Raw genomic sequence first — 23,743 nt, 5'->3', positions numbered from 1 at the left:
CACTGTGGTCAACAGCAGATTTTAGGGGAAAGCATCTCTGCACGGCACACAAACAAGAGTATAGGTACCTGGTAAATATTTCCAGCTCCTAGTAACAGAAACTCCCCCCATACCTGGAGAAATGGGCCCCTATAAGATTTTGTTTTGGAAAGAAAAAGTGCCATGTCTTACTGCTGACAGTAAACACAAAGAGTTGTAAATAGGAAAAAATCAAAAAGACAGGAGTTTTGTCAGAGTAGCACATCGATCTTTAACCTACAGCAAGTTACCTGCTGTGGTTTCTTGGCACTTGTCAAATGACCAGCGAACCTCCACAGCCTGGCCACGTTCCTTTATCTGCTGCTCAATTTCACGCAGCTTTGCCCGAACCTAGAAACAGTGGACTTGTGTAAACATACAAAAGGATGCCTTAGAAGTCCTGTGAACAAAATTATTAGAAAACACAGAGAAGGACAGCAATTCTACTTAAGGTTAGATTCTGCCCATCTTCCAAGGACATCACTATCTGGTTTATAGCAGAATGAGAGCACTTAATTCCTAGGGATTGAGACAGCACCTCCAGATCTGCTCATCACACAACATGAAAAGAAAATTCTGAAAGAGCTAAGATACAGCTGTTATCCCAAACCACAAGAGCTCCCTTTCCTGAAGCTCACCTGCTGTGTAAAGGCTGAATTCCCCCCTGGCATGGGCAGGTTGGATGGGGCTATAGGCAGGTGGTCCAATGGAGAGCCAGTCTTTATCCTGCTATCGGTCAAGGAATAATGCCACACAAGGGCACTCGGGCAACACAAAATTATACTCTGCAACAGACAGAAAAGTCAGCATCACTGAGCAAATTAAGGTCAAAACAATTAAGTTACATTTCTACAGAACTAATCACTACTTGATCCTATTGCCCAGGCACTCATCCTCTATACAGCATATTTACTATCTGGGTGGGTTGTTTTTGTTGTTTTCTTTTTGTTTGTTTGTTTTAAGATCTGAAAAACCCTTTGGATCATACAAACTCACATCCCCAATGCACAATCCAACTCTCATGGTCCAGAAGCAGCAATTACATTAGCGACTTACAACCGTCATCAAGTGTAAAGTCTGAGAAGAAATACAAGATAACAGACCTAAATTATTTAAACCATTTTGCTTGATAATCACAAGTCTGATTATCATAGTAACAATACCATGGTATATGCATTCTCATTCTTTTGTGATCTTGTACACTCACATAAGCACAGACAAAACTTCACTAAACAATTCCTATGATATTCCCCTACATTTTCTGTCTCACAAAGCTGTTTTAGACCCTCAAACCAAAGAATCTGCTTATCTTGAGAACATTTCAGCAACGGTTAATTATGCACATTCTTAGAATTATGGAAATTCTTAGAAATGCACCTGTTTCCACTGAGATATACTAAAGATCAGACTATCATTTACCAGCATCAACTTTTTAAGTAGGTTGTGTCTGAACTCCAAATCAGACAAACCTTTGAGGTGTATATGCTCCTCTATTTTCCCTAAAGCAAGCTCCCCAAATACAGGATTTTTTATATTAGAGACATGTTTTATCACATAGAAAATAGAAAAAAAAACAACCCTCTAAATGTCTTGACCAGAAAGCAAACAAGACTTAATAAGAATGCAAAAGGTTTATTTATAACCCTACAATGTTCTCTAACCCTCGCTTCTAGAAAGATCCTTACTTCTAGCCAACTGTACTACAGAAATTTTCTTTTCCTCTTTTTCTCTGAGAGCTGGTTGGCTGCTTCTTGATCCTGCCAGGGCTCCTTCCTCTAAAGTTTCTCTCTTGAGCAGCAGATTCCCAAGCTTTGTGCTCTCTTCCTCTCCAACTCCTGCTCCATTCTGCACTCTCTGGAACCTTCTCTGCTTTAACAAGTCTTTTCTCCCCTGGAAGAAACAATCCCCACTCTTGCATGGGCCCACCTCACCTAGTCACTCTCCTCTTGAAGGAGCAAAACACAATCATGAATGAATGCACACACTGAACAGAACTTGCCTCTCTCTGACAAAAGGAGAGTAAGGACTGAATCCCACAGTGTCACAACAGCACCAGTTCCTCAAACATCTATCAGTAAGGCTTTGACAACCTTGCCCTTTTTTTGCAATGTAATGTTTAATCAATCCCATCTAGAAAGATTATGAGTTTAGAGTGGTTCCTTTTCACAGCCTGCTACCACTCCTAAACCACTACATTCTTCCATAAAGTGGGAGGAGTTGTTTCTTGTGCAAGCTGTTAGGTTGTGGATTGGTTTTTTTGGTTCTGTGGGAACTTTTCTTTTGATGAGGGGATGTTTGTTTTTAAGAGTTGACAAAATTACAAAGCACTTTCATTTCTGCCATAATTTCCTCTCCTGGATGAAAACCTGCTATTGATACACACATGGGAAATAACCCTTCCTTTCTTTCTCATCCTTTCTTTTGTAAAGCTTTCCCAGCCACGTGAGGCACCTGTGAGTAAAGCAAAAGGCTCTATTCCAAACCATTTTTCTTATGCAAGTCAGTCAAGGGCACTGCTACAGCACTGTCTTACAAAAACTCTGTAACACATCAGCAAAGATAATCATGATTTGATATTTCTGTACTTACAAAGCTGCTGACTCAGACTGTAATGATTTTTCTGTGATGGCACACAAATCATCCCTGTTGACACCAGAATCACCATCACTTAAACATACCTGAAGGATGCAGCTGAGCCCATACACCACTGGCCGGTGCTGGGGGCACAGTAATAAGTCGCTGAAAGGGCTGGGAGGAGGATTCCCTGCAGCTGGCTGAGGGGTGGGAGTTGAAGGAAGAGCATTCCCTGTCTGGGCAGACAGGATGTGTGGTGGGTGCCCACCAGCACCATCCAGCTGCATAGCAAGCCTGCGGGTGCAGAAGTAGGCCAGACGTCTGGACAGGTACGCAGACTGCACAAACTCTCCAGAGTACTGCAGGGAAGATGGAAGGAGGGGCAAACATCCTTGTCACAAGGAACACAAGAAAAAACCCCGACCTTCCCAATGTACTACACCGTGTGACACTGCCTTGAAGAGGCAGTTTCTTTCTACTTAGCTTTTTTTACTTTTCTTTTTACTCCTTAGCATCATGGATCACCCACTGGCTACTAAGCATCAGAAAAACCCTTGAAATGCTCTCTGGCAATGATTTAATGTATAAAAATGTACCCACACCCAGCCTTCCCAGAGCTTCAAAGGTTTGCCCAGAATCTGTTGCAAAAGAAAGAAAGAAAAAAGCAGTTTCCATGTACTGGTGTACAACCAGTGGAACCATCACAGCTGTGGCATGGGCAGGGATTTCCAAATCCAGTGCAGGGAAAAAGGGTAAAGGAGAATAAAGACCAAAAAAGAGCAGGACTAAAAAGACATCCTTGGATGAGCTGAGAAGGGTGCTCACAGGGACACTCCCTGGCATTCTTAGTGCAAAACAACCCATTATCCCCTTAGGAAGGGGATGGCCAAAGCAGAAGTCAGCACTCTCCTAGAGCAAGCTGAGAGTGTATTTCTCACCCGCAGCAGCAAAGGAAGGAGCATTTTCAGAAATTCATCTTCTCCTGACCGTATCTTCTCAAAGCACTCGAGGACCCATGTCAGGAATTCATGCCGGTCCAACATGCCATCCTGCACACAGATAAGAGCAGAGCAAATGGATGAAAGCTGAAGTAAACTCCACCAAGGCAAGACAGAGCAGCAGCAGCTTGCACTCCAACAGTGGAAATAGCTCTGGAAGTTTTCACAGTTCTGTGCTACCCCTGTCCTATTACTGAGCTCAAAACTGCATCTAGTCCTAGTGATCTATTCACTAGGAAAGAGAGCAACTTGCAGAAACAGATCACTTGGCATCCACTCCCCCTGCCCTCCTCTGCTCACACCGACCCAGCAGCCCCCGCCAGTCCCTCACCTGGAACATGAACATAGCCAGTTTCTCATTGTAGTCCCACTGCTTCAAAGCCTGTTCCACCTCTTGGGGCATTGGTCCCGATGGTGAACCACAGCCTGGCCCTGGGAGCTGTCTGTAGAACTCTGCAATTTTCTGCAGCTGCTCTGACAGGTACTTGGTGATGATCTGTGTCCATTCTGGAGAAAAGAGGTTAGCAATGAGCACTGTGGCAAAGAGGAGCAGGAAAGAACAAGGATGGTGCATTGGCAGAAAGCCAAAAAAACAGAACACAGTCAGGGGAACCCTTCTAGATCACAGCAATCTGGACCAGGCCAGGATGCAAAGGATGTTGGATCCAGAAATGACATTGGGAACACAGACAGGGAGTAACATACCAAAATTATCTAGGAAATGTACATACTCACTTGGGAAGTAGCTAAACAGTCATCACTAATTGCAACTTTACAATCTTCGTATAGTAAGAAAAAAAAACAGGTAAGGCAGCAAAGGAGCTCAGCAGAACTTAACAGGGAGAAAGAAAAGTAAGGCTCCTGGGAAGTATTTATGGCTGCTAAGACTTATTTTTCAGTGTACTTTCACAGGTGGGCCTGTTGTTCAAACAGTTACTCACATCAGAACCCAAGGACTTATCAGCAGGAAACAAGTTTATTTGGATTTACCTCTTACTGATCAAGAGCAGGCTTAGAAGGAAACAGGTGTGATGGACAAAGCCAGTGCTGCACACAGAGTGCTTACCAATGAAGGGATCAATGACATGACGCTTTTTCACCTTGGTTTCTGTGATGGCAGCATAATAGGCACAAGTCATTTTGATGAGCCATGCTGCTCTCATTACTGGAACAGTGTATTTTGCCAAATAACCAAAGACCTCTTCCTTCTTGCTAAAGATGGGCACCTGTCATGAAATGGAGAGGGAAAACTGAACCAAGCACTTGGAATAAGAACTGAAGCAGCTAAAGCAGACCTCTGCCTCAGAAAAACCTGCTGCCAAAATTCACTTGTGATCAGAAAGCAACAGTACCAAAGCTGCATTTCAGTATAAACAGAAACAAAATAAATTGAAAGAAGACAGAACATATAATTACATCAATGTAAATCCATGCCCTGAGTCCTGCAAACATCTTGGAGGTTATCCTCCAGAGAGCACATAAAGAGCTATGAAAGATACAGACGGAGGACTGAGTCAGTAACAGAGTATCTGCCATGCAAAGTGAAGACAGGACCCTTCACTTTGTATACAAAACCCAGTAGTTACAGAAGTCTCACAATATCATGAGTACTCAACAGAACACGGTGAGAAACAGGGAACTGAGTACAAAGTAGGAAGGAATTCATTAATCCAAGATTCAAAATTCAAGATACAGCATAAGAGGATACCAATGAAATAATCAGGCTGCAGGACTATAAACCAGGAAGCAATAACACATTGCAGGGAAAAGTACAGCTGTGGGGCTCACTTTCACACAATACTCTGGAGAGCAAAAGTATGTGTGTTTTCACAGAGGAAAGAAAAAAAATCACAAAAAACAGGTCCAGTACCTTCGAGTCCCTGAACTACTGGTGTTCATTTACCTATTACGTTTCCTACATTCTTCCCAATTACTCTCTGATGCCTCAAAGTCAGACTACTCGGCTACTGACAGTCACTCCGCTCTCTCACATCTAAGTTCATGAAAATGGATGGAGCTCATAGCAGGAAAACAGGGGAAAACCTTGAAAGGTTCAAGCTTTCACCAGGACCTCAGGAAACTGACAGTCAAAACACAAAGAAGGACTAAGTTTATAAAGAGTCAGATTCTGGGAAAATCTGATTACTTTAATTTTCCCCCCAGGAGTGACTCAGACCATTTTGCAACTGGGAGTTATGTTTGTTTCACAGTGCATACCAGATTCACAAGTACCTCATTTGTAGGCGCCCCCTGAGAGAGAGCTATCTCCCTTGCTATCAGGCCTGATAAAATGCCAGAGTAAGACCCTTCTTTCATACTCTACAGAATTCACAGCCTGGCCAAGACCAAGTGATAGCACATGTACTCCCCTCTGCTGAAAAACAGAACCGCCTCACTGCAAAAGAAGTCTGGGAAGTCATTTAGGTGATTATTTTCAGTAATTCTCACTATGACTTTTGAGAACTTGAGAAATCCTCCACAACAGAAATGTCCTAATCTAAACAATAGAGCAAAGGCAACAGTGGCAGCTTTTCTGAAAAACAACGGAACATCAAAATAAATCAGTTGTGTCCTACAAGCCAAAAGGCAAAGCTAAACACACCTCAAAATAACAGCCAAGAGAACAGACTTCAAAGTGTGGATGACTACAGTCAGGGCGCTACAAATCCTACATCCACTCTTCAAGCTGAAAGCTTCACAAGACGTAGAGACGAGGAACTTCTCCAAACAGTAAAGACCTCCAGAAACAAGCACAGATTAAATTCTCTGCCCTGCCAGGCTGCCTCTCCTGTAACATACCTTCTTGGCAAGATGAGTGAGGGGCTTAGTTCCAGCCAGATCAGTGAACCAGTTGTTTATGGCACTCTGAGAACGTGCTGTCACCAGCCAAAAGTTATCCTTCTGATTGACCTGGGGTTTCCGTCTCCCCGTGTCAGGCAGGGTGTTGCACCGTAGCTTTTCTGCAATAATACTGCTAAAATTTGAGCTGATCTGGAGGAAAAGGGAAAAAAAAGGATTTACTACATTTCAGAGATCAAAGACCTGATCAGTGTGCTTAAAATATCATTTATCATTCCTACCAGAAGTCTCACCAGTATCAACTTTTGAAACACAAAGTAACTGCCAATAACTCCTTTGTTATACTTGCAGAGATGAATGTGTCTAGACAATAATCAAGCAGGGACTCAAGTTGAGATGGACACAACCCTTTAAAAATACTTGTCAAGCCAGACAGAAGGCTCCTCAGACAGAAGTCAGCCAAGGAAAACAAATATCCTGTGCTTACTGATTGCCTTCCAACCCAGGTCATTACTAGTTGTTTTTGTCAGGAAGTCAACATCTTGATTTCGGAGACTGGAAAAATGGAGCTGAAGCCTATTATATAACTCCCATTTTTAAAATTCCAGATGTTTCACAAAATCATACTTTCCTTTTACCATGGCCATCATGTAACCAAACCAATAAGGAGCTTCTCTCTCCTACGATCAAGCCTTGTGCTTTAATTGCAAAATTTAAGGAGTCCTAGATGCCGGCTTAACGAAAACTGCATAGATCTGCCCCAAAGATGCACTGAGCCAGACAAGAACCTGCTCTCTTAGAGGTGGGACACAGTTCTAAAAGAACTTGGATTCTACACAAACGGAGGGTCAAGTCTTAAAAACACACATACAAAAGGGAAAGATCTCCTAGTTCTTGACACAGGGAGGGAATGAGACCCAGGACTGTGCAAGGATCTGGCCGCCTGTCCTGCTAAACCCGCCCTCGACCGTCGGGACGTCTCTCACCTTCGCCGGGTTGAAATTGACATTTTTGGCACTGCCGTGCTCGTCCCCAGAGACGGCCGGTTGGTTGTTGAAGCCTTGCTTGACATTCAGCGCAGTCAGCTCATCCTGCGGGGGAAGGACGGTCAGCAGGGCCCGGCCCGGCCCCTCCGCGCCCACAGCCGCAGCCTCTGTCCCCACGGCGGGGGCTGAACCAGGCGAGGCCCGGCTGCTCCTCCGACCTCCCCCAGCCCTCGCTACCAGGCACCGCCCAGAGCAGTGCTGGGACACCGGGACCGCGGTTCCCCCGGCCCGGCCAGCGCCCCCCACGCCCGGGGTCCCGGCGGACGGCGCCCCCTCGCCCAGCTCCCGGCCCTCGCGCCGCTAACCCGGCGCTTCCTCAGCTCCGGGCCCGGCACAGCGGTCCTGCACCCCGGGTCCCCCCAACACGCCCGGCCCCCGCACCTCCTTCTGCTTGGGGTCCTGCGGGTACACGTCAGGCGGGCCGAGGCGCGGGCGCTTGAGCGGGCGGTGCTCGTAGCTGAGGACGCCGAAGGCCGCCATGGCGGGCCGGCCGGGCGGGGGCGGCCGGGCCACAACAAGGGCCGCCGGGGCCGCCCGCGCCTGCGCACTGAGCGCTGCGCCGGGGCAGGTGGGCGCCGCCGAAGCCGGGCCGAAGGAGCACGGAGAATCCCGAGCGTTGCCGAAGAGGCCCGAGCGTTGCCGAAGAATGCCGAATTTTGACGGAGAGACCCGAGTGGTGCTGTGACTGGACCGAGGAAAGACGAAGAACACCGAGCGCAGCCGGAGAGATCCGAGAGTGAACGGAGAGAGCCGAGCGTCCCCGAAGCAGGGAGGGGAGGACAAAAAGCGCTGAGCGCTGCAGGAGAGTCCCGAGCAGTGCCGGAACGGCCCGAGCCCGCTCCGAGCGCAGCCGAAAAGTGTCGAAGAGGGACGGGGCAGCCCGAGGGGCGCGCGCGCGCCCCCCGGCGGAGACGACGCGGCGGTGGCGTGTCCGGACATGATCACGTGACAGCGCCCCTCACTCTCGCCCCCGGCCCCGATACCGGGGCATCCCCGGGACCCCGGCCACCAAGACCCCGTGCGGCCCCCACCGGCCGTACTGTCACACACACCAAGCCCTGCCTTGACTCTCTCCTGCAGCCGCCCCCTCGACTGCCTCGGTGTCTCCCAGTGATGCTCCCAGGGATCCGGGCGGGCTGGGCGCTGGGATGCCCATCCCAGCCATGCTCCTGGAGCAGCCCAGTGGCGGCGAGCCCTACAGCATGAGCCATGGGAACACGGCAGGATGAAATGGGGGGTCCAAGAGGTGTGAGGCGGGGGAACTGAGCAGGGACGGTGACACCGTCCCGGTGGGATGAGCCAGTGGAATGTGCTGTGGGATCCCAGTGGGTTAGCTGTGGTATCCTAGTGGGATGAGCCATGGAGTTCCACTGGGATGAGTTATGGGGTCCCACTGGGATGAGCTGTGGGATCCCAGTGGGATGAGCTGTGGGTCCCCTCTGGAGTGAGCAGTGGTCCCCATAAGGCGGCCCTTGGGGCAGCACGGCGGGTGGCCCCCGGTGCAGGCGGTGCCGTGGCAGGAAGCAGCGTGCTGCGGAAGCCGGCAGTCCTGGCTGAGGCTGTTCGCACGCGTCCCTGGCCAGCAGCCCCCATGGCGGCTCCTGGCACCTTCCTCGTGCCTGTCCTCCTCCTGTTCCTCTGTGGGCCGGGTCCCTACCCTGCTGCTGCCAACAGCCACCCAGGTAAGGGGGCACATGGGAAGGCCAGGGGCCCCTTTTGTGGTTGGGGCTGGGGGATGGAGCTCCCCAGTGATGGCGGGCGAGGACAGGATGTGGGGCTGTGTGGGCTGGTGCGCTGTTGTGGCACACACCGGGGACCCTGCGACCCCTGATGTGTCGCAGACCTGCAGCACATATATGGCCTGTTGCAGTGGGGCTGCCAGGAGGGTCAGGCTGTACCAGGGAGCCCTGCTGGGCTGTCCTTGTACCCACTGCAGTGCTGGAATATTTCTGACCCCACTAGCTCCCTGACTACTAGTCCTGCAGGGCTCCTGCCCCATCACTCTACTGGCAGATCCTACTGGTCTGTGCCACGTGTGGGTGCTGGCCAGGATGGTCAGTGGATCTGCACCAGCTGCCCTTTCCTTCCTGGTCCCCTCAGTAGTGCTGTGCACAGGAAGGGGACACAACACAGAGGCGTTTCTTTCCACCTGACGCTCTCATCCCAGATGCTGTTTTCTGAGAAAAAATGCACTCCTTGCCTGGCTGTCAGTAAAATAACAGCTCTCTGTGGAAAAAGCCCCTCTGTATCCCTGGACCTCCTGGGCTGGCGGGAAGGTGCCCTCCATCTCCAGGTGTAGAAACAGCCTGTTTGCTCCACTGTGTTACACTACAACCCAGGAAAGCTCGACTCTGGCTTTCTCCTGCCCCTGCAGTGCTGGTTGATGCATTTGTTTGAGGGAGGCTCATATGGATACGCAGGGATCTGGCGTGTGCCATGTCTCTCCAATGCACCCCTGGGCCTTGGCACAGCCAGCCACCACTGCCATCCCAGCAGTGTCTGTTGCTTGCAGGAGTGAAGTGTGTCCTCTTCAATGAGGAGTACATGAACTGCACATGGGGGAACAAAGAGATGCCCGCAGTCAACTACTCCCTCTTCTACTGGTAGGTGTCCCTGTCCCATGGCCAGTCCTACAGCAGAGTGTCCAGCAGTGGATCCCTGTGCAGCATTGCTGGTCCTGGCATCAGGCCTCTCCTCCTCCCCAAGCCCAGGGTGGGCAGCCTCTGTCTCCAGAGCAAGCAGGATGGGATGTGCTGGGGAGAGGGGTCCTGGTGAGGGCTGGGGCATGTGAGGCCTTGGGGAGTCCTGGCAACCCACTGTGGCACAGGTACAAGAACACGTCTGACAAGAAGGTGGAGTGCAAGCAGTACCTGCAGCACCAGGGTGTCAGGGTCGGCTGCCACTTCAAGCAGAACGAGCTCATCCACTTCCAGACTTTCTACGTTCACATCAATGCCAGCGTTGGCGGCAAGACCCTGGAGATCCCCAGCGAGCGCATGGAGCTGCAGGACCTGGGTACAGAGTGGCGGGGGGACCCCACTCTCCTCTGCAGGGCTGTGGGTTCTCAGAGCTCCCCTGTGAGCTCCCAGCTGGCAGCAGGGCCCTGGCCATGGGGCCAGCCCTCAGTGGGCATTACCTGTCCCTTGCAGTGAAACCAGAGGCGCCTGTCAACCTGACCATCCGCAACATGAGCAACAATCAGCTGCAGCTGACCTGGGCCTCCCCGTACCCCAGAAACAAGTGCCTGGAGCATGCTGTCAAGTACAAGAGCAACAAGGACACCAGCTGGACGGTGAGAGCCCTGGGCAAGGCACCTTTGTGGCTGTGCCTGGGGGTGAGCTGTGCACCAGCCTCCAAGGTGGTCCCAGCCAGCAGCTCAGGGCTGATGTCTCTGCAGGAGCTCTCGGTGAATGGAGATGTCTTCTCCTTACCCAGCGTGGACTATGAGAAGTCCTACACCTTCTATGTGCGCAGCAAGATCAACAAATTCTGTGGCAGAACCCAGTTCTGGAGCGAGTGGAGCGTTCCTGTCATCTGGGGCAGCAACTCCACCAGCAAGGGTATGTTCTGAGGGCTGCAGTGGGATAGGATGCACTGGAGCATGGCAGAGCTCAGCAGGTGAGAGATGGCCAAGCAAGGAGAGAATGGCCTGAGGCAGCAGCTGTAGGGACAAGACCCATCTGGGCATGTGGGGTGCTGGCAGCAGCATCCTTTGTACTTCTGGAAGCAAAACACACCCCACCAGTGGGACCTGCTGACTTTTGCCAGGGGCTTCTTAGCTCTGGAGGGCATGGCTGGGCCACGACAGGGTCATCAGCTAGTTATGGTGATAGGATGGGAGCAATTGGGGACAGGCCCCTTCTCCATGCTCTGTTCCCAGCTGAGCCCTGCCATGAGCAATGCCATGGCCATCCATGAAGGGCCACCTGCAGGCCCACCCCACTGCCATGGTGGTGTGCTGTCTGGGGATCAGTGTCACCCCTGCTCTTTCCAGGCACGGTGGAGGAACAGCTGTACTGGTTTGGGATCCGCACAGTCTTGGTGCCCATTGCCTCCTGCCTGCTGCTGCTGGTCCTTGTCATCCTGCTGGTGCGCATGGAAAGGTGAGTGTGGGGAGCTGGCTGGGGGCAGCAGCACTGGGGCTCTTCCCTCTAACACACCTTTCCTGCACAGGGTGTGGGTCATCCTGATGCCCCGAATTCCCAACCCCAGCAAGAATTTTGATGAGCTGTTCATCACCCACAACGGCAATTTCCAGGTAAGGTGGTGCAGGCAGTCCTGCCCTGGATTCACCCCGGCTGCGTGGGGTTGGGGCTGGGCTGGGTGGCGGCTCCTCTCACCCTGCTCTGCTCCCTGGAGGAATGGACTGGAGTCCCCAAAGATGTTGTGGAGAGCTTCAAGCCCAACTACAACGAGAACATCTGCTATGTGACTGAGCTGCCACCCAAGGACAGCCATGAGCCCCTCTGGGACAGCAGCAACCGTGCACCACCTCCAATGCCTGGGCCCCCAGCTGCCCCCAGTGAGCACAGCCCCTACCAGAACAGCTATGGGAGGGTGTGACACGCTCCTGCACTCCTGCATGCCCCATTCTCCACAGCTTTGCTGCCCAAACCTTACTGCTCCTCAGGCCCTGCTCCCTGCTCCTGCCATGCCTCTGCCAAATGCCCTGGACCCCGGTCTTGCTTCCTGCCAAATACCCTCCCTGCTCTGAGGTGCCCACAAGCACACCCAGGGATGTGTCTTGGTGAGTGGGCAGGGGCAGCTGAGCAAGCAGAGGCCACTACCCAACTGATGGGGACACACAGGATGAGGAGTCCCACTGGGGCCAAGTGTGGAAAAATAAGGAAAGATAGGCAAGAAAGATTGTAAACATGCTCAAGTGCCTTGCAGCTGATGTAGGAAAAACACATATACCATACTCATGTTGTTTAGCTTTGTGTATTCAGTAAGTAGAACTTCTGTGTTTAGATAACACAGACCTGTGATAGACTTAGTGGCACCTTATTTAACATGCTTGAGATTCCTGGCCTGCTGTGGGAAAGATCAAATCATAGTGGTAAACCACAACTGCACAAATCCTTGATAAACAGGCAAAAACAGCAGGTTCAGGGATCCTCTAGGGTGGACCAAGATCCACACTGCCTGCATCCCTGCTTATGTGCCTCTGCCTGGGTGCTGCTTGGGGGGTCCTGCAGTTGGTGAGGTAATGAAAATAAATTTCCTCTTTGCTTTTCATCCATGGTTTTGTGGTTGTTCCTGTGTCCTGCCGTGCTGGCTCAGAGAGCAAGCCACTGTCATTGTGGCAGTTCCCCCAGGCCTCCCTGCTCCTTCCCCTGTGTCCCCAGTTTCCGGTGGCACTAAACCAGGGGTTTGCCCAGGCTTGTCCTGTGGGATCTGGGGAAAGCACCACTGGAGCCCCAGCTCCTGAGCACCTCTGACCCCTCACAAACAGTGAGGCAGGGGCCAGTCCTACTGTCCCAGGCTCACAGTGGCAGCATGTTCATCAATCAACATCAAGCATATGGATGAGTCCCCTCCTGGCTGTCTCACAGGGCTCCCTGCACACTCAGACGATGTGCTATGACCTCACTGGGCGATGGGCTCTGCTCTGGGCTCTCCAACCACTTCTGGGGCCACCTGCAGCCCTCAGCCACTGCTGCTGTCCCTGCAGATGAGCAGACCTTTCTGGCCAACACTGACTCCAGCTGCTCTTACAGAATCACAGATTCAATTATGTTGGAGATGTTGGAGAACATCGAGTCCAACGTCTGTCCAAACACCACCATATCAACCAGACCACAGCACTGAGTGCCACTTCCAGTCTTTTCCTTAAACACCTCCAAGGGCAGTGACTCTTGCACCTGCCTGAGCAGTCTAATCCAATGTCTGATCACCCTTTCTGGGAAGAAATTCCTCCTGATGTCCAACCTCAACCTTCCCTGGCAGAGGCACATAAGAGCACACCCTCCCATCCCGTCACTGCTTTCTTGGGAGAGGAGTGGGACCCTCAGCTGGGCCCTCGGAGAGCTGGACCCTGGCACAGCCAGACCCTGCCACAGCCGGGCCCTGACACAGCCGGACACTTGAACAGCCGGGCCCTGGCACAGCTGGACTCTCGGACAGCCGGACCCTTGGACAGCCGGGCCCTGACACTGCCGGGCCCTCAGCAGCCGGGCCCGGGATGGGCTCCGGCCTTTGCTCCCTCCCCGTCCCGCGGTGCCCAGGCGAGGCAGCAGCGCCCCCCAGCGGCGGGGCACCCCGAGCCCCGCCCACCCTGACGGGGCGGGGCCTGCGCGCGTGCCCCGGTAACTTTCCAGCCCTGCCCACGTGGTGCGGCGGCGGCCGCCCCCTGGCGGCGGCGATTGGCGCAGGCGGGCCCGCCCCCCTGCCTGCCGCGGTGCCGGCTCTGCGCTGCCGGCGGCCGCACCGGGCGGGGGCACCGGCACCGGGACTGCGCACGGCACGGCACGGCACGGCACGGCACGGCACGGCACGGCACGGCACGGCACGGCACGGCACGGGCTCACCATGATCGTGTGTCCCCAGAGCGTGGAGCACCCCCGAGGAAGCCGATGCCAGCGGCTGCCGGGGCAGGTAGGACCCGCCCCGCCGCCACCACCGGAGCCCGTACAGGAGCTCCGGGCTTCGCCCTGCTCGCCGCCACCGGGCCGGCACGGCTACGGCACCAGCAGGCCGGGGCATTCCCGCTGCCCGCGGGCGGTGCGCGGGGCCGGCGAGGCTATGCTCTCACGATGCCCCGCCCGGCGGCTTGGTCTTGGTCCTGGTCCTACTCCCGGTGCCGGTGCCGGTGCGGCGGTGGCGTCCCCGTCCCCTTTGTGCGGGATGCGGGAGGCGCCGTGGCTCCATCACTGCCAATCAAACTTGTTTTTCTCTCTCCGCCTGCACTGCCCGCGCCGCTCACCGGGGGCGCTGCCGCCGCCGCCGCCCGCACAATGGGGCTCCGGGTACCGGCCCCGGGTACCGGCCGCCGGCACCGCCGTACGGACCCCTGCCGCGGGCACTCGTACTTCCCCCGTCCTCTCGAATACTCAGGCACTAGGGCCGGGCGAGAGGTGCTGCCGCGGCACCGTCTCCAGCGAACGTTACCGGAGGAGTCACCGGTACCGACGGAGCCGCGGTCTCGCCGGGCGAAAAGATGACTCCCGGCCGGGCGGGGAGCGCGGCGGGGTCCGCCGGCCCCTCTCCCGCACATGCCGGCGCTGTCCGGGCTCCTTCAACCTCCTGACTTCTTTATGTGCTCACGGCTGCCGGCCGGGAGCGCCGGGGCACCGTTCCCCCGGGGCACCGTTCCCCCGGGGGTCTGCCGGGCGGGGAGGGGACGAGGTTGGTGCTGGGCGTTGAGGTGCCTGTTAAGAATTCAGGGGGCTCGGACACAGGAAGGTTCCCCTGGGGAGGGACGCGATGCTCCCACAGCCCGGGAGTGCGAGTGGATGCACTCCGGGAGGAGGAGGAGGGCTGTGGCCGAGGAGGATGAGGAAGGTGGCACTGGGGCCAATGCGAGAGGCTGGGGAGGAAGAACTGAGGGAATGTGGCAGGCGGTGCCGGTAGGAGAGACCCTGGGCTGAGCTGGTGCCTTGGGGAATGGGCACTTTAGCCTGGCCAGGGGCTGAGAGCCGAGGAGGTGGCTGTTCTGCACCTTCATCCCCCCCTTCCTTCATCATCTCCTTCCAAGACATATCTGCCTGGTTGTTTGCTCCATCATCACCTGGACAAGCAGGGTGAGGAGAGCTGGCAGCACCAAAAGCTGAGCCACGGTTGCACAGCTCCTTACTGGGGACCACCTTTCCCCGGGGGAGTGGAAGGGCTCTTGGCTCCTCCACCTCAGCCTTCCAGGAGAATACCAGTGGCTGTACCAGTGGCCCATCTCGCTTCCCCAGGCAGAGGGACTTTGTAGGGGGCTTTCGCAGGTCACTTCTGGCTTTCATCTTCTCATGTCAATCAGAGAAACTGGTGCTTTTCATCTTTCTATTTTAATATGAGTTTTGGGGTTTTGTGGATCCCTTTTACCAGAGGAAGTGAAGAGGACACTCTAAATGTCAAGTAAACCTCTTGACACTTGAGTGATGGTGTTTTCACCAGAAGTGCAGGATGGTGGAAAATAGCCTGAGCTGCTTCCTGCACTGCCTGTGTGGGTGCAACTGCTCTGTGCTGCCACACAGCTCACCCCTGCTCTGTCTGCCCCTCACCCCTGGGTGCTCTGCCAGGTTTTGGTGGTTTGCAGAAGTGCTCCTGGTTTTCTCCTATGCCACTATTGTTGCCATGCTCCAGTCACCAGCCTTTGGGTAACCGCACCGGAGAGACAGGTGGAAGGAACAAGACACTGGCCAGCAGGGCCAGAGTTTCCCAGGAGAGATTTCAGTTCAAGCCTGGGAGAAGAGATGCATCCTTTGCATCCAAGGGTGCTGCCTGGGCTCCCACATGCAAGCAGGAGCTGTGACTTCCTGTGTGACAAGGGGTAGCACCTGCTGTGCCCGTAGCTCGGGCTGGGCAGGCTGCAGGTGCACACCATGCTGTTGGGTGGGAATTGTGGCAACAAGGTCGTTGGAGCACGGCAGCTGCCTGGGCATCTTTCCAACATCCCTGCCCTCTGTTCCCACCACCCTCAGGAGGGGCTGGAGCTGTGCTGGACTGGGGCCCTGGTGCAAGGCTGGCGTGGGCATTGATGGGGGTGTCTGGGCCCCCTTGCTGAGCTGCCCATCTGTGTTTTCTCTGGTGGGCAGCTGTGTGCTGCAGGACCCACTCCCATGCTGTCTGCTTGGGCAACATGTGGGGAGCTCTTCTGTGTGCTCCTGATCACATGGAAGATACCAGGACATGGTTTGCCTCTTGGCTTGTCAGGGCAGAAGCCCTGGAGCCCCTCTGCTGTTTCCACAGCTCTATCACATCTTGATACTGGGCATGAGGGCTCCGTGCTGGCAGATGGGCTGCTCCATTCTGGATTGTATTTTGTGTTGTGTTTCTCCCGATACGGCCTTGCACCACTACGAGGAACATCATTCCTGGTTTTCCCTTTGCTTCCATTCACCACTCTGAGAGCCTTCTCTCAGAGACCATCCTGTGTGTCCTGCTACCTGTCCTCCTGCTACCTGTGTCACTGGGCAGTGCTCTGCCTGATGGCTGTGAGTGTCCCTCTGGCAGCACCAAGCTGGGAGAGGGATCTCTGCCTCTTGCAGAGCCTGGGCTTAGCTGGGGTGTGCTGCAGGGGCTGCTCTGGGAAGAGCTAAGCAGAGCATGTTTCCTGCAGGTAGTGAAGATGTCCAGCAGCGACCCTGAGTGCCCCCAGTTCCTCTTTGTCAAGGTGCTGGCAAGCCGAGGGCGGCTGGAGGCGGTGACCCAGCAGATGGGCTACCACCCCCAGTACCTGGACAGCTTCCTCAAGACGCAGCACTACCTGATGCACATGGATGGCCCTCTGCCCTTCGACTGCAGGCACTACATCGCCATCATGGTGAGCCCTGCTGGGAGCTGCCAGAGGGGACGGGGGGCTCTGCTCAGCCCTGTGAGGCTCTCCTTAGCCTCCAGCAGATAGCCTGTGCCGCAGGCTTCTCATCAGGGGCCAAAATCATGATGTCCTGGAGGTTGAGCGAGAGGTGGGTGTGGGATGCCTGTCCTGCTGGGGCAGTGCACGGATGCTGATGTGCTGCTCTTGCAGGCAGCGGCCCGGCACCAGTGCCGGTACCTGGTGAACCTGCACGTGCTGCAGTTCCTGCGGGCAGGGGGTGACCCCCAGTGGCTGCGCGGCCTCGAATTCATCCCCCCCAAACTCCGCAACCTCAACGAGATCAACAAGATCCTGGCACACCGGCCATGGCTCATCACCAAGGAGCACATTGAGGTACTAGGAAGGGCTGTCAGCCAGAGACCAGGATGGCAGTGGGGAGAGCAGCGTCTCCAGGGGCTGCCAGCACCCTGCCCATGTGTCACATTGCTGGTCTGTCCATGTTCTGCAGAAGCTGCTGAAGATCAGCGAGTGGAGCTGGTCACTGGCAGAGCTCGTGCACGCCGTCGTCCTCCTGGCACACTGCCACGCACTTGCCAGCTTTGTCTTCGGCTGTGGCTGCGAGCAGGACGAGGGGCTGGGGGGCCGAGGCTTGCTGAAGCCACTGTCACTCGGGAACCAGTGCTTCTGCGAGGCCACTGCCGGCAACAACTACAGCCAGGAGCTGCTGCGTATCAACCGCAAGCGGGTGAGCCCCCGGGGGTGGGTGTGCAGGGGATGGGGGGATGCTGCTGGGAGCACTGCCCTCACCCCCAGGCCTGTGTCTGTGCAGTCCCTGGACTCCTGCATGGAGCTGGATTCCCTCCGGGAACGCATGCAGCGGATCCATGTGGAGACTGAGGGCAGGGATGAGATGAGGCTGCTGCAGCAGGACCGAGAGGAAGGTGAGGGGCAGGGAGCAGAGGCGGGTGTGCAGGGTGGGAGTTCATAGGGCACACCTGTGTGTTTGTTGCTCCTCTATGCCTTACATTTTCTATGATGGGTGGTTCAGAGGGACTCATGGGATGCATATGGGGCAGAGCAAGGGCTGGCTGATGTGGCTGGCGACAGGGCAGCTGAGCACTGCTCTGACCCATCTGCAGGGCTCTCCCCTCTTGCAGATACTGACGGGGAAGTCACTGGTGCCACCAACCTTGCATGCTACACGCAGGACCCTGACTTTGGATACCAAGACTTTGCCCGGCGTGACGAGGATCAGACACAGGTATTCAGAGTCCAGGTAAGACTCCTGCTCTCTGGGTGGGCAGCAGCTTGGGCTGCCCCTCCCCTCCCTTCCCCTCCTCTCCTATAAACAGTGGCAGAGTTGCCCGTGCAGACTGGCCCTGCCCCACTAGGGTTGGGAAGAGGGAGGTGACTTCTGTCCCCAAGGGTTGCTGATTTTTTTCACATGACCCTCATGGAAGCAAGGGTAAAAAATCATTCAAAAGCTGCTTAAAAAGGGATGTGGTTTGGGCAGAACCACCTCCAGAGCATATTCACTGAATTCTTCTGCTTCCCAAAGTCTCCAGCCCTTCTTCCTGGGAACATGCTCCAGGCTCCTTTTTGCAATTGCAAAATCCTCTTGCTGTGCTCAACAGGACTACTCCTGGGAAGACCATGGCTTCTCACTGGTCAACCGGCTCTACTCTGACATTGGGCATCTCCTGGATGAGAAGTTTAGGATGGTGGATGGTCTGCAAAGCAGTGCCATGGCCAAGCGGCAGGGCTGTGAACCCTCTGTTTTCAAGCGGGGCATCTGGAACTACATCCACTGCATGTTTGGCATTAGGTAGGGAAACCAACCTCACGGTCCAGGGGAGAAAACTGAGCTGACCCGGGAGGAGGGTAGGGCACTCAGTCTGTCATGCTGATGAGCATGGAGAAGGGACAGAGGTGAATCCCCTGCCTGGATGTTGAGATACTGAACTGCTCTGGCTAGGGCAGGGGGCTTTGGGGCAGGGTTTCAGTGCCTGGTGGCTGTTGCCATGTGCCCCCCTGCCCTGTGGCTGTGCCATGCCCCAGGCAGACCACAGGCAAGGTGCTGACTGTGACTCTCCCCTGTGCTCCCCACAGGTACGATGATTATGACTATGCAGAAGTGAATCAGCTCCTGGAGCGAATGCTCAAAGTTTACATTAAAACTGTAACCTGCTACCCAGAGAAGACAAACTCTGAAATGTTTGACAGGTTCTGGAAGCAGTTCAAGCACAGTGAAAAGGTGAGATAGCTGGCCCCTGGCTCTGGCTGTGGTGGGGCTGTGAGTAGGCAAGCGTTGCAAGCTGGGGTGTTTTGGGGGGTGTATGGGAGATCTTTGAGCCACTAAACCAGTCTGAGGCAGGTGGGGGGAATAGAAGCTGGCTGTTTGTCAGGAGCTTGTTGGGCTTAGTGTGGCATGGGGCTGCCCACTGTGATGAGACCGGGGCACCAGCAGCACAGGCATCTTCTAGGTCATTACCCCAGTGGTGAGTGCTTCCTGGCGAGCCCTCCATCAAGCTGTAACTCACAGGAGCAGCTGCTGTGGGTATCAGGGACTGTGCTGCTGCCAGCCTGGAATGCTGATGCCAAGTATGCAGGGGACTCCCTGGCACTCAGCTCTGGGAAGCAGCTACAGGACTGGGAGGAGGGGAAAAGGGAAAAGGAGAGCTGCCTGAGCCTCTCTTGCTGTTCTGCAGGTGCACGTGAACCTGCTCATCCTGGAAGCCCGGATGCAGGCAGAGCTGCTGTACGCGTTGCAGGCCATCACCCAGTACATGATCTCCTAGATGCTGGAGCTGCGGCAGGGCCGGGCAGCCTCCTCTGTCCCTGAACTCTGCGGAACCCGTCACGCCGGGACCGACGGCGAGGGATTCCTTGATTTAGTTTACTTGACTGTATTGTTCCTTTTTGTTGGTTCCCCCCCCCGCCTTGTGGGGGTCACTGAGTGGCCCTGTTACGTGCAATTACCAAACTGTGAGGCAAGCCCGTGCTGCTGAGATGCTGGAGACTTGAACACGTCCGAGGAGGACTGCCAAAAACATGGGGGAGAGGGGAGTGGGAGGGCACTGGGGCCAGATTAGAGGGATGCTCCTTGCCTGGGTGCTGTGGGAGCCTCAGTGGCACAGGGAGGGCAGAGGGGACAACTGGCTTCCTTCCCTGTGCTGCAGTGGCTGCTCTGCTTGCAAAGCCACGCTTGGGCACCTGTCCTCATCGGGGTGGTGTCTCTCACTTGGTAACAGTGCGGGCAGCATGTGGGTGTGTTGCAATGTTCTGAGTTGCAGGGTTAGGCAGCTCCTAGCAAGGGCCCTTCCCCAGGATGGCAGGGGGATGCACTTGCTGCCTGCGTGTTATGTCCTTTAGGTGCCAAACCTTTCTGGGATGGACAAGAGATGACCCAACAAACTCCAAACTGTGAAGCTCTTGCTGGCAGAGCATCCTTGTGCTTTGCTTTCTCCAACAGAAGGATGAGAAGGTCTTTGACAGTGTTCAGGCACTCGAGGTTTCTGCTGGGGACTTTGGCAGTCCTAAGCCCCTCCTCTGCTTCCCATCAGCAGAGAGGCAGGAGGAACAAGGGAGGCTTTTTAATGTGGTTTGTGTCTTTTTACCACCATGAGAGGGCTGAGGTCCTGTGCCCAGTCACTTGCTTAACAGCATGGTGGAGGAGCCTGTGGTCAGCACAGGTAAGCTACAGGAAGCTTTTCCTTGAATGTGGGTTGGGGGGCAACCCTGGGACTGCCCCATTTGAACAGTGGCAGCCTGTCCACCAGCCTTGCCCTCTGCCTGGGGGGCTACACCACCATTCCCCCATCCCCTGGGCTGCTCCCTGCCTGTGCCACAACCCTGGCTGGAGAGGTACAAGGGCACCAGTGCAGGCTCCAGAGAGCAGCCACAAAAGGGGAATGAAGCCACCCATTGTAAGTGGGAGCCTGAAGCAAGGGCAGCTGTCGAGTCAGCCAGTGCACGCTGCTTCAGTCGACCTGTTTACTGCGTAAATATACGGGGAGAAAACCTTGTGTATGGAAGCTACAGAAAAAGCCTATTTTTGCTATAAATATATTATGTTTGACATGGATGTGTGCTTTATTTCTGCTAGATTTTGGGAAGGGGATCCAAACTTGCATGGTTGCTGTGAAAGCAGGACAGCAATGTCTGGCTGAGCACAGCACTGAAATGGCCCAAGTGTCAGGAAACCCAAAATGCTGGGGTCATGCACTGACAGCTCTGGTCCATGGCCAGCAGCTGGTCACTGAGGCTACACCTATCCTGTTCAGCTCAGCTCTGTTCTCTTGTCATGCTCAGATAAACAACTGCTGCAGCATTGTGTGTTTGATAGGAAAAGAGGGAAGTTTTTCAAGGGGCTGTGGTGTTCCAGCAAGGAGGAGTGGAGTGTGCCAAAGGAAGGAGCTGGCTGGTACCTGGTCACACGTGGCCAAGGTGGAGGTGCTGCTTCTGCAGCTGAAGAAGAAGAAGCATTTTGCTCACACTCCCAAACTCAGAGAGCAAGGCCAGGAACCAGGACCAACTTTTTCCTGATCCATGCTGCTGATGCTTTCCCTGCACTGGGGCTAGGCCAGCTTGTACTGGGCCAAGCTGGTTCCTGGGCAGTAAAATGCCAGTACAACTGGTGCTGGGTAGTACCAGCTGAGTCAGTACTGGTGCTGAAACAGTGACACCAGTGCAAGCATGACTGGTGCTGGGACAGCTGCCACCAGGCTTGGCTAGACAGTGCTGGGACTGACTGCTGAAATACCAGCCCAGTGAGGGCTGGGCAGGGATCAGGCAGCTGGGTGTATTGCTCGCTGTCAGGGGTAGCATTGGTTAACCACAGCAGGCTAGCTGCCTGCCAGCCAGCTTGCCAGACTCCCTGCTGTCCCGGCAACAGCAGCTCTAGCCCCTGCAGGGCTGGGACGAGCCACAGCAGCCAGTTCCCCACAGGGCTCACTGCTCGTGAAGCCAGCAGTGCACCTGCAGTACTGGGCAGCCTGGGGTGGCTCCCAGCCTGCTGCCAGCAGCAGCACCCTCACCTCCCACCACCACCCTGTGCTGGCCAGGAAAGGGACAAGGCAGTGACAGCATGGCTCTGGCTGGGGGTGAGGGGCTGCCTGTCACAGGCTCTCTTTTACCTCATCTCTACACCTGCACTAAGGGCTGGCCTCGCAGGGGCTGCAGGCAGCTGTCACACACTCTCACTCACAGACAAATACCAGCCACACCAGAAGATGAAAGGCTCCATGCTTTCTCAAGCCTGACCAGAAACAAGCAGAGCTGCTGGCAAGGCCCGGAGAGAATGCAGGCAGTCACACACAGCATGCCACAAGTCTGGCAATTTCAGTGCTTGTGTCCCGGTCCTGGTGGCCCCTGCATCCTTCATGTGCTTGGGCCAGGATATTCCTTCCTATTGCTCTGTGGCTGGAAGAACTGCCAGAGTACAGACTGCCTCACCTCTGCAGGAACCTTCCAGGATATCCTGCACATGGGAGCTGGGACACTGTACTGGGGATTAGCCAGGGGAGGATGCAGGCACATGCCCAAAGCAGTGTTCCTTGCTGAGTTCCTTGCAAAGCCTGTAGCAGAAAGAAATGCTGGCAGGTGCAGCCAGGACTGCTTTTGTAACAGCTGAGCCATTCCCAAGCTGCGTGGTGGGAGGAATGGTGTCCTAGCCCATGGACAATGGTACTGCCACAGCTCCTACAACCCACCCAGTCAGTCAGGCCTCTGGCTGCTGCTCTTACCACAGGTCTGAAGGGGAAATAATAGCACACGAGCTGAGGACAGCTCAGGAGAAGGCAGTGTGCACCCACCATCTCCCTGTGCCCCAGCCCTCCTTCCTCACACAGCAGCTCCACCACAAAGGACACATGCACAGGGGAGCAGCCTTCCCCACTGTGCTTCCACACGTGGGCCCATCACTGGTGGCACACAGGTATTCATCAACCAGCAGGGGATGGAGGCAAAGCAGGACTGTGGCCAGAAACCCAGCTGAGCAGAGAAGATGTTTTTGCACTTGCTTCATGTACTGCTGTTCTGCAGGCAACTGCACATAGGCCAAAACAGTTATGGTGACAAGCTGGGACAGCTACAAGGTCTCCAAGACTGCAAGAAGGGTGCAAACACTCTGCATTGAAACCACAGAACACAGCAGGACTCTTGGTGACTACTGAAGACAGTGTCACACTCATGAAAAACAACACTGAGCCAAGGTATTCAGGTCCCATTTTGTTCTCCTTCACAATGCTTAAATGGAACAGGCCAATGTTCAAAGAGGTTAAAAAAGTATTAATGGCTACTGGGCAAATGCATGGCCCCCTGTTGTGAGGGAAGTTTTGAACACATTCACTTTGACCCAATCAGCTGCAAAATCTTGGGCATTTTGTGTCCCCAACAGCACCCATCATTATATGCCTGCAAGAAGCCCTAAGTACCCAAGGAACAGATGAGGGGCCGAGTTCCCCTAAGGATATTCTCCTAATTTTTGTAAATTGGGTTAAATCTTGAAGCCGGACCCTTAAGAGCCCCTTAGAGTTATTCAGTAATTTGCATTAACTGTAGTGAAAAACAGAATTCAAATATAATATACTGAGTATCCAAAGCTTTGAATGAAAACTTTCTGGCTGTACACATATTGTGCAATTTCACAAATGAGTCTTTACCCTCAGAAGTGTTAGAGCATCCCCAACTTGCCCTCTGTGTGTCTAACCCGGTCAGTGGAATCCACAACCTACAGTCCTTCCCTCGTTTCCCTCTCATCTCCTTACCTGCCACCACTGCTGCTGACACACAAAGATGTTTGAATGTAGCTAAACAAATCAGAGTCACCTTTAGCACTGAGG

The 23,743-nt window shown here is 54.4% G+C and overlaps 3 protein-coding genes across 11 annotated transcripts in view; 2 read left to right on the top strand and 1 right to left on the bottom strand.

The window, feature by feature from the left end:
- Positions 1-8,485, bottom strand: part of MED12 (mediator complex subunit 12) — a 34,951-nt gene extending 26,466 nt beyond the window's left edge. For 4 of the 7 annotated variants that reach the window (XM_041485061.1, XM_041485063.1, XM_041485062.1 and 1 more), the window contains exons 1-9: positions 7,817-8,483; positions 7,376-7,480; positions 6,390-6,581; positions 4,657-4,816; positions 3,922-4,097; positions 3,531-3,641; positions 2,697-2,951; positions 657-803; positions 270-369 (exon numbers count right to left, since the gene is read on the bottom strand). In XM_041485061.1, the coding sequence (XP_041340995.1) occupies positions 270-369; positions 657-803; positions 2,697-2,951; positions 3,531-3,641; positions 3,922-4,097; positions 4,657-4,816; positions 6,390-6,581; positions 7,376-7,480; positions 7,817-8,374 (1,804 nt within the window). In that variant the 5' untranslated portion in view covers positions 8,375-8,483. Of the gene's footprint in view, positions 1-269; positions 370-656; positions 804-2,696; positions 2,952-3,530; positions 3,642-3,921; positions 4,098-4,656; positions 4,817-6,389; positions 6,582-7,375; positions 7,481-7,816 lie in introns of all 7 variants that reach the window. The other 3 variants (XM_041485064.1, XM_041485059.1, XM_041485065.1) reach the window with 2 other exon arrangements.
- A 10-nt stretch (positions 8,486-8,495) lies between these two features.
- Positions 8,496-12,675, top strand: IL2RG (interleukin 2 receptor subunit gamma). Of its 2 annotated transcripts, none has more exons than XM_041485067.1 (8): positions 8,496-8,681; positions 9,948-10,038; positions 10,263-10,450; positions 10,585-10,727; positions 10,833-10,995; positions 11,430-11,538; positions 11,609-11,693; positions 11,795-12,675. In XM_041485067.1, the coding sequence occupies exons 1-8, from the start codon at positions 8,645-8,647 to the stop codon at positions 11,996-11,998; spliced, it is 1,020 nt and encodes a 339-aa protein (XP_041341001.1). In that variant the 5' UTR covers positions 8,496-8,644; the 3' UTR covers positions 11,999-12,675. The 2 variants fall into 2 exon arrangements, with proteins under 2 accessions (XP_041341001.1, XP_041341000.1); XM_041485066.1 differs by having other exon boundaries at positions 8,525-9,117.
- A 1,131-nt stretch (positions 12,676-13,806) lies between these two features.
- LOC121363193 (sestrin-3-like) lies at positions 13,807-19,895 on the top strand. Of its 2 annotated transcripts, none has more exons than XM_041485328.1 (9): positions 13,807-14,032; positions 16,704-16,907; positions 17,112-17,294; positions 17,410-17,646; positions 17,731-17,842; positions 18,059-18,177; positions 18,536-18,726; positions 19,011-19,155; positions 19,610-19,895. In XM_041485328.1, the coding sequence occupies exons 1-9, from the start codon at positions 13,967-13,969 to the stop codon at positions 19,697-19,699; spliced, it is 1,347 nt and encodes a 448-aa protein (XP_041341262.1). In that variant the 5' UTR covers positions 13,807-13,966; the 3' UTR covers positions 19,700-19,895. The 2 variants fall into 2 exon arrangements, with proteins under 2 accessions (XP_041341262.1, XP_041341261.1); XM_041485327.1 differs by having other exon boundaries at positions 18,041-18,177.
- The last annotated feature ends 3,848 nt before the right edge of the window (positions 19,896-23,743 follow it).

This window comes from Pyrgilauda ruficollis, unplaced genomic scaffold (genome assembly GCF_017590135.1).
Source record: "Pyrgilauda ruficollis isolate IOZ18807 unplaced genomic scaffold, ASM1759013v1 scaffold7, whole genome shotgun sequence".
Lineage (NCBI taxonomy): Eukaryota > Metazoa > Chordata > Aves > Passeriformes > Passeridae > Pyrgilauda > Pyrgilauda ruficollis.
This window is presented reverse-complemented; position numbering and strand designations above follow the sequence as displayed.

Bases quoted from the DNA above. Each gene is read 5' to 3' on its own strand.
- IL2RG (XM_041485066.1), top strand. From the start codon at position 9,027: ATGGCGGCTCCTGGCACCTTCCTCGTGCCTGTCCTCCTCCTGTTCCTC. The intron at 10,728-10,832 runs GTGAGAGCCCTG...ATGTCTCTGCAG, and splicing joins ACAAGGACACCAGCTGGACG to GAGCTCTCGGTGAATGGAGA. The intron at 11,694-11,794 runs GTAAGGTGGTGC...TGCTCCCTGGAG, and splicing joins CCCACAACGGCAATTTCCAG to GAATGGACTGGAGTCCCCAA.
- LOC121363193 (XM_041485327.1), top strand. From the start codon at position 13,967: ATGATCGTGTGTCCCCAGAGCGTGGAGCACCCCCGAGGAAGCCGATGC. The intron at 14,033-16,703 runs GTAGGACCCGCC...TGTTTCCTGCAG, and splicing joins GCCAGCGGCTGCCGGGGCAG to GTAGTGAAGATGTCCAGCAG. The intron at 19,156-19,609 runs GTGAGATAGCTG...GCTGTTCTGCAG, and splicing joins AGTTCAAGCACAGTGAAAAG to GTGCACGTGAACCTGCTCAT.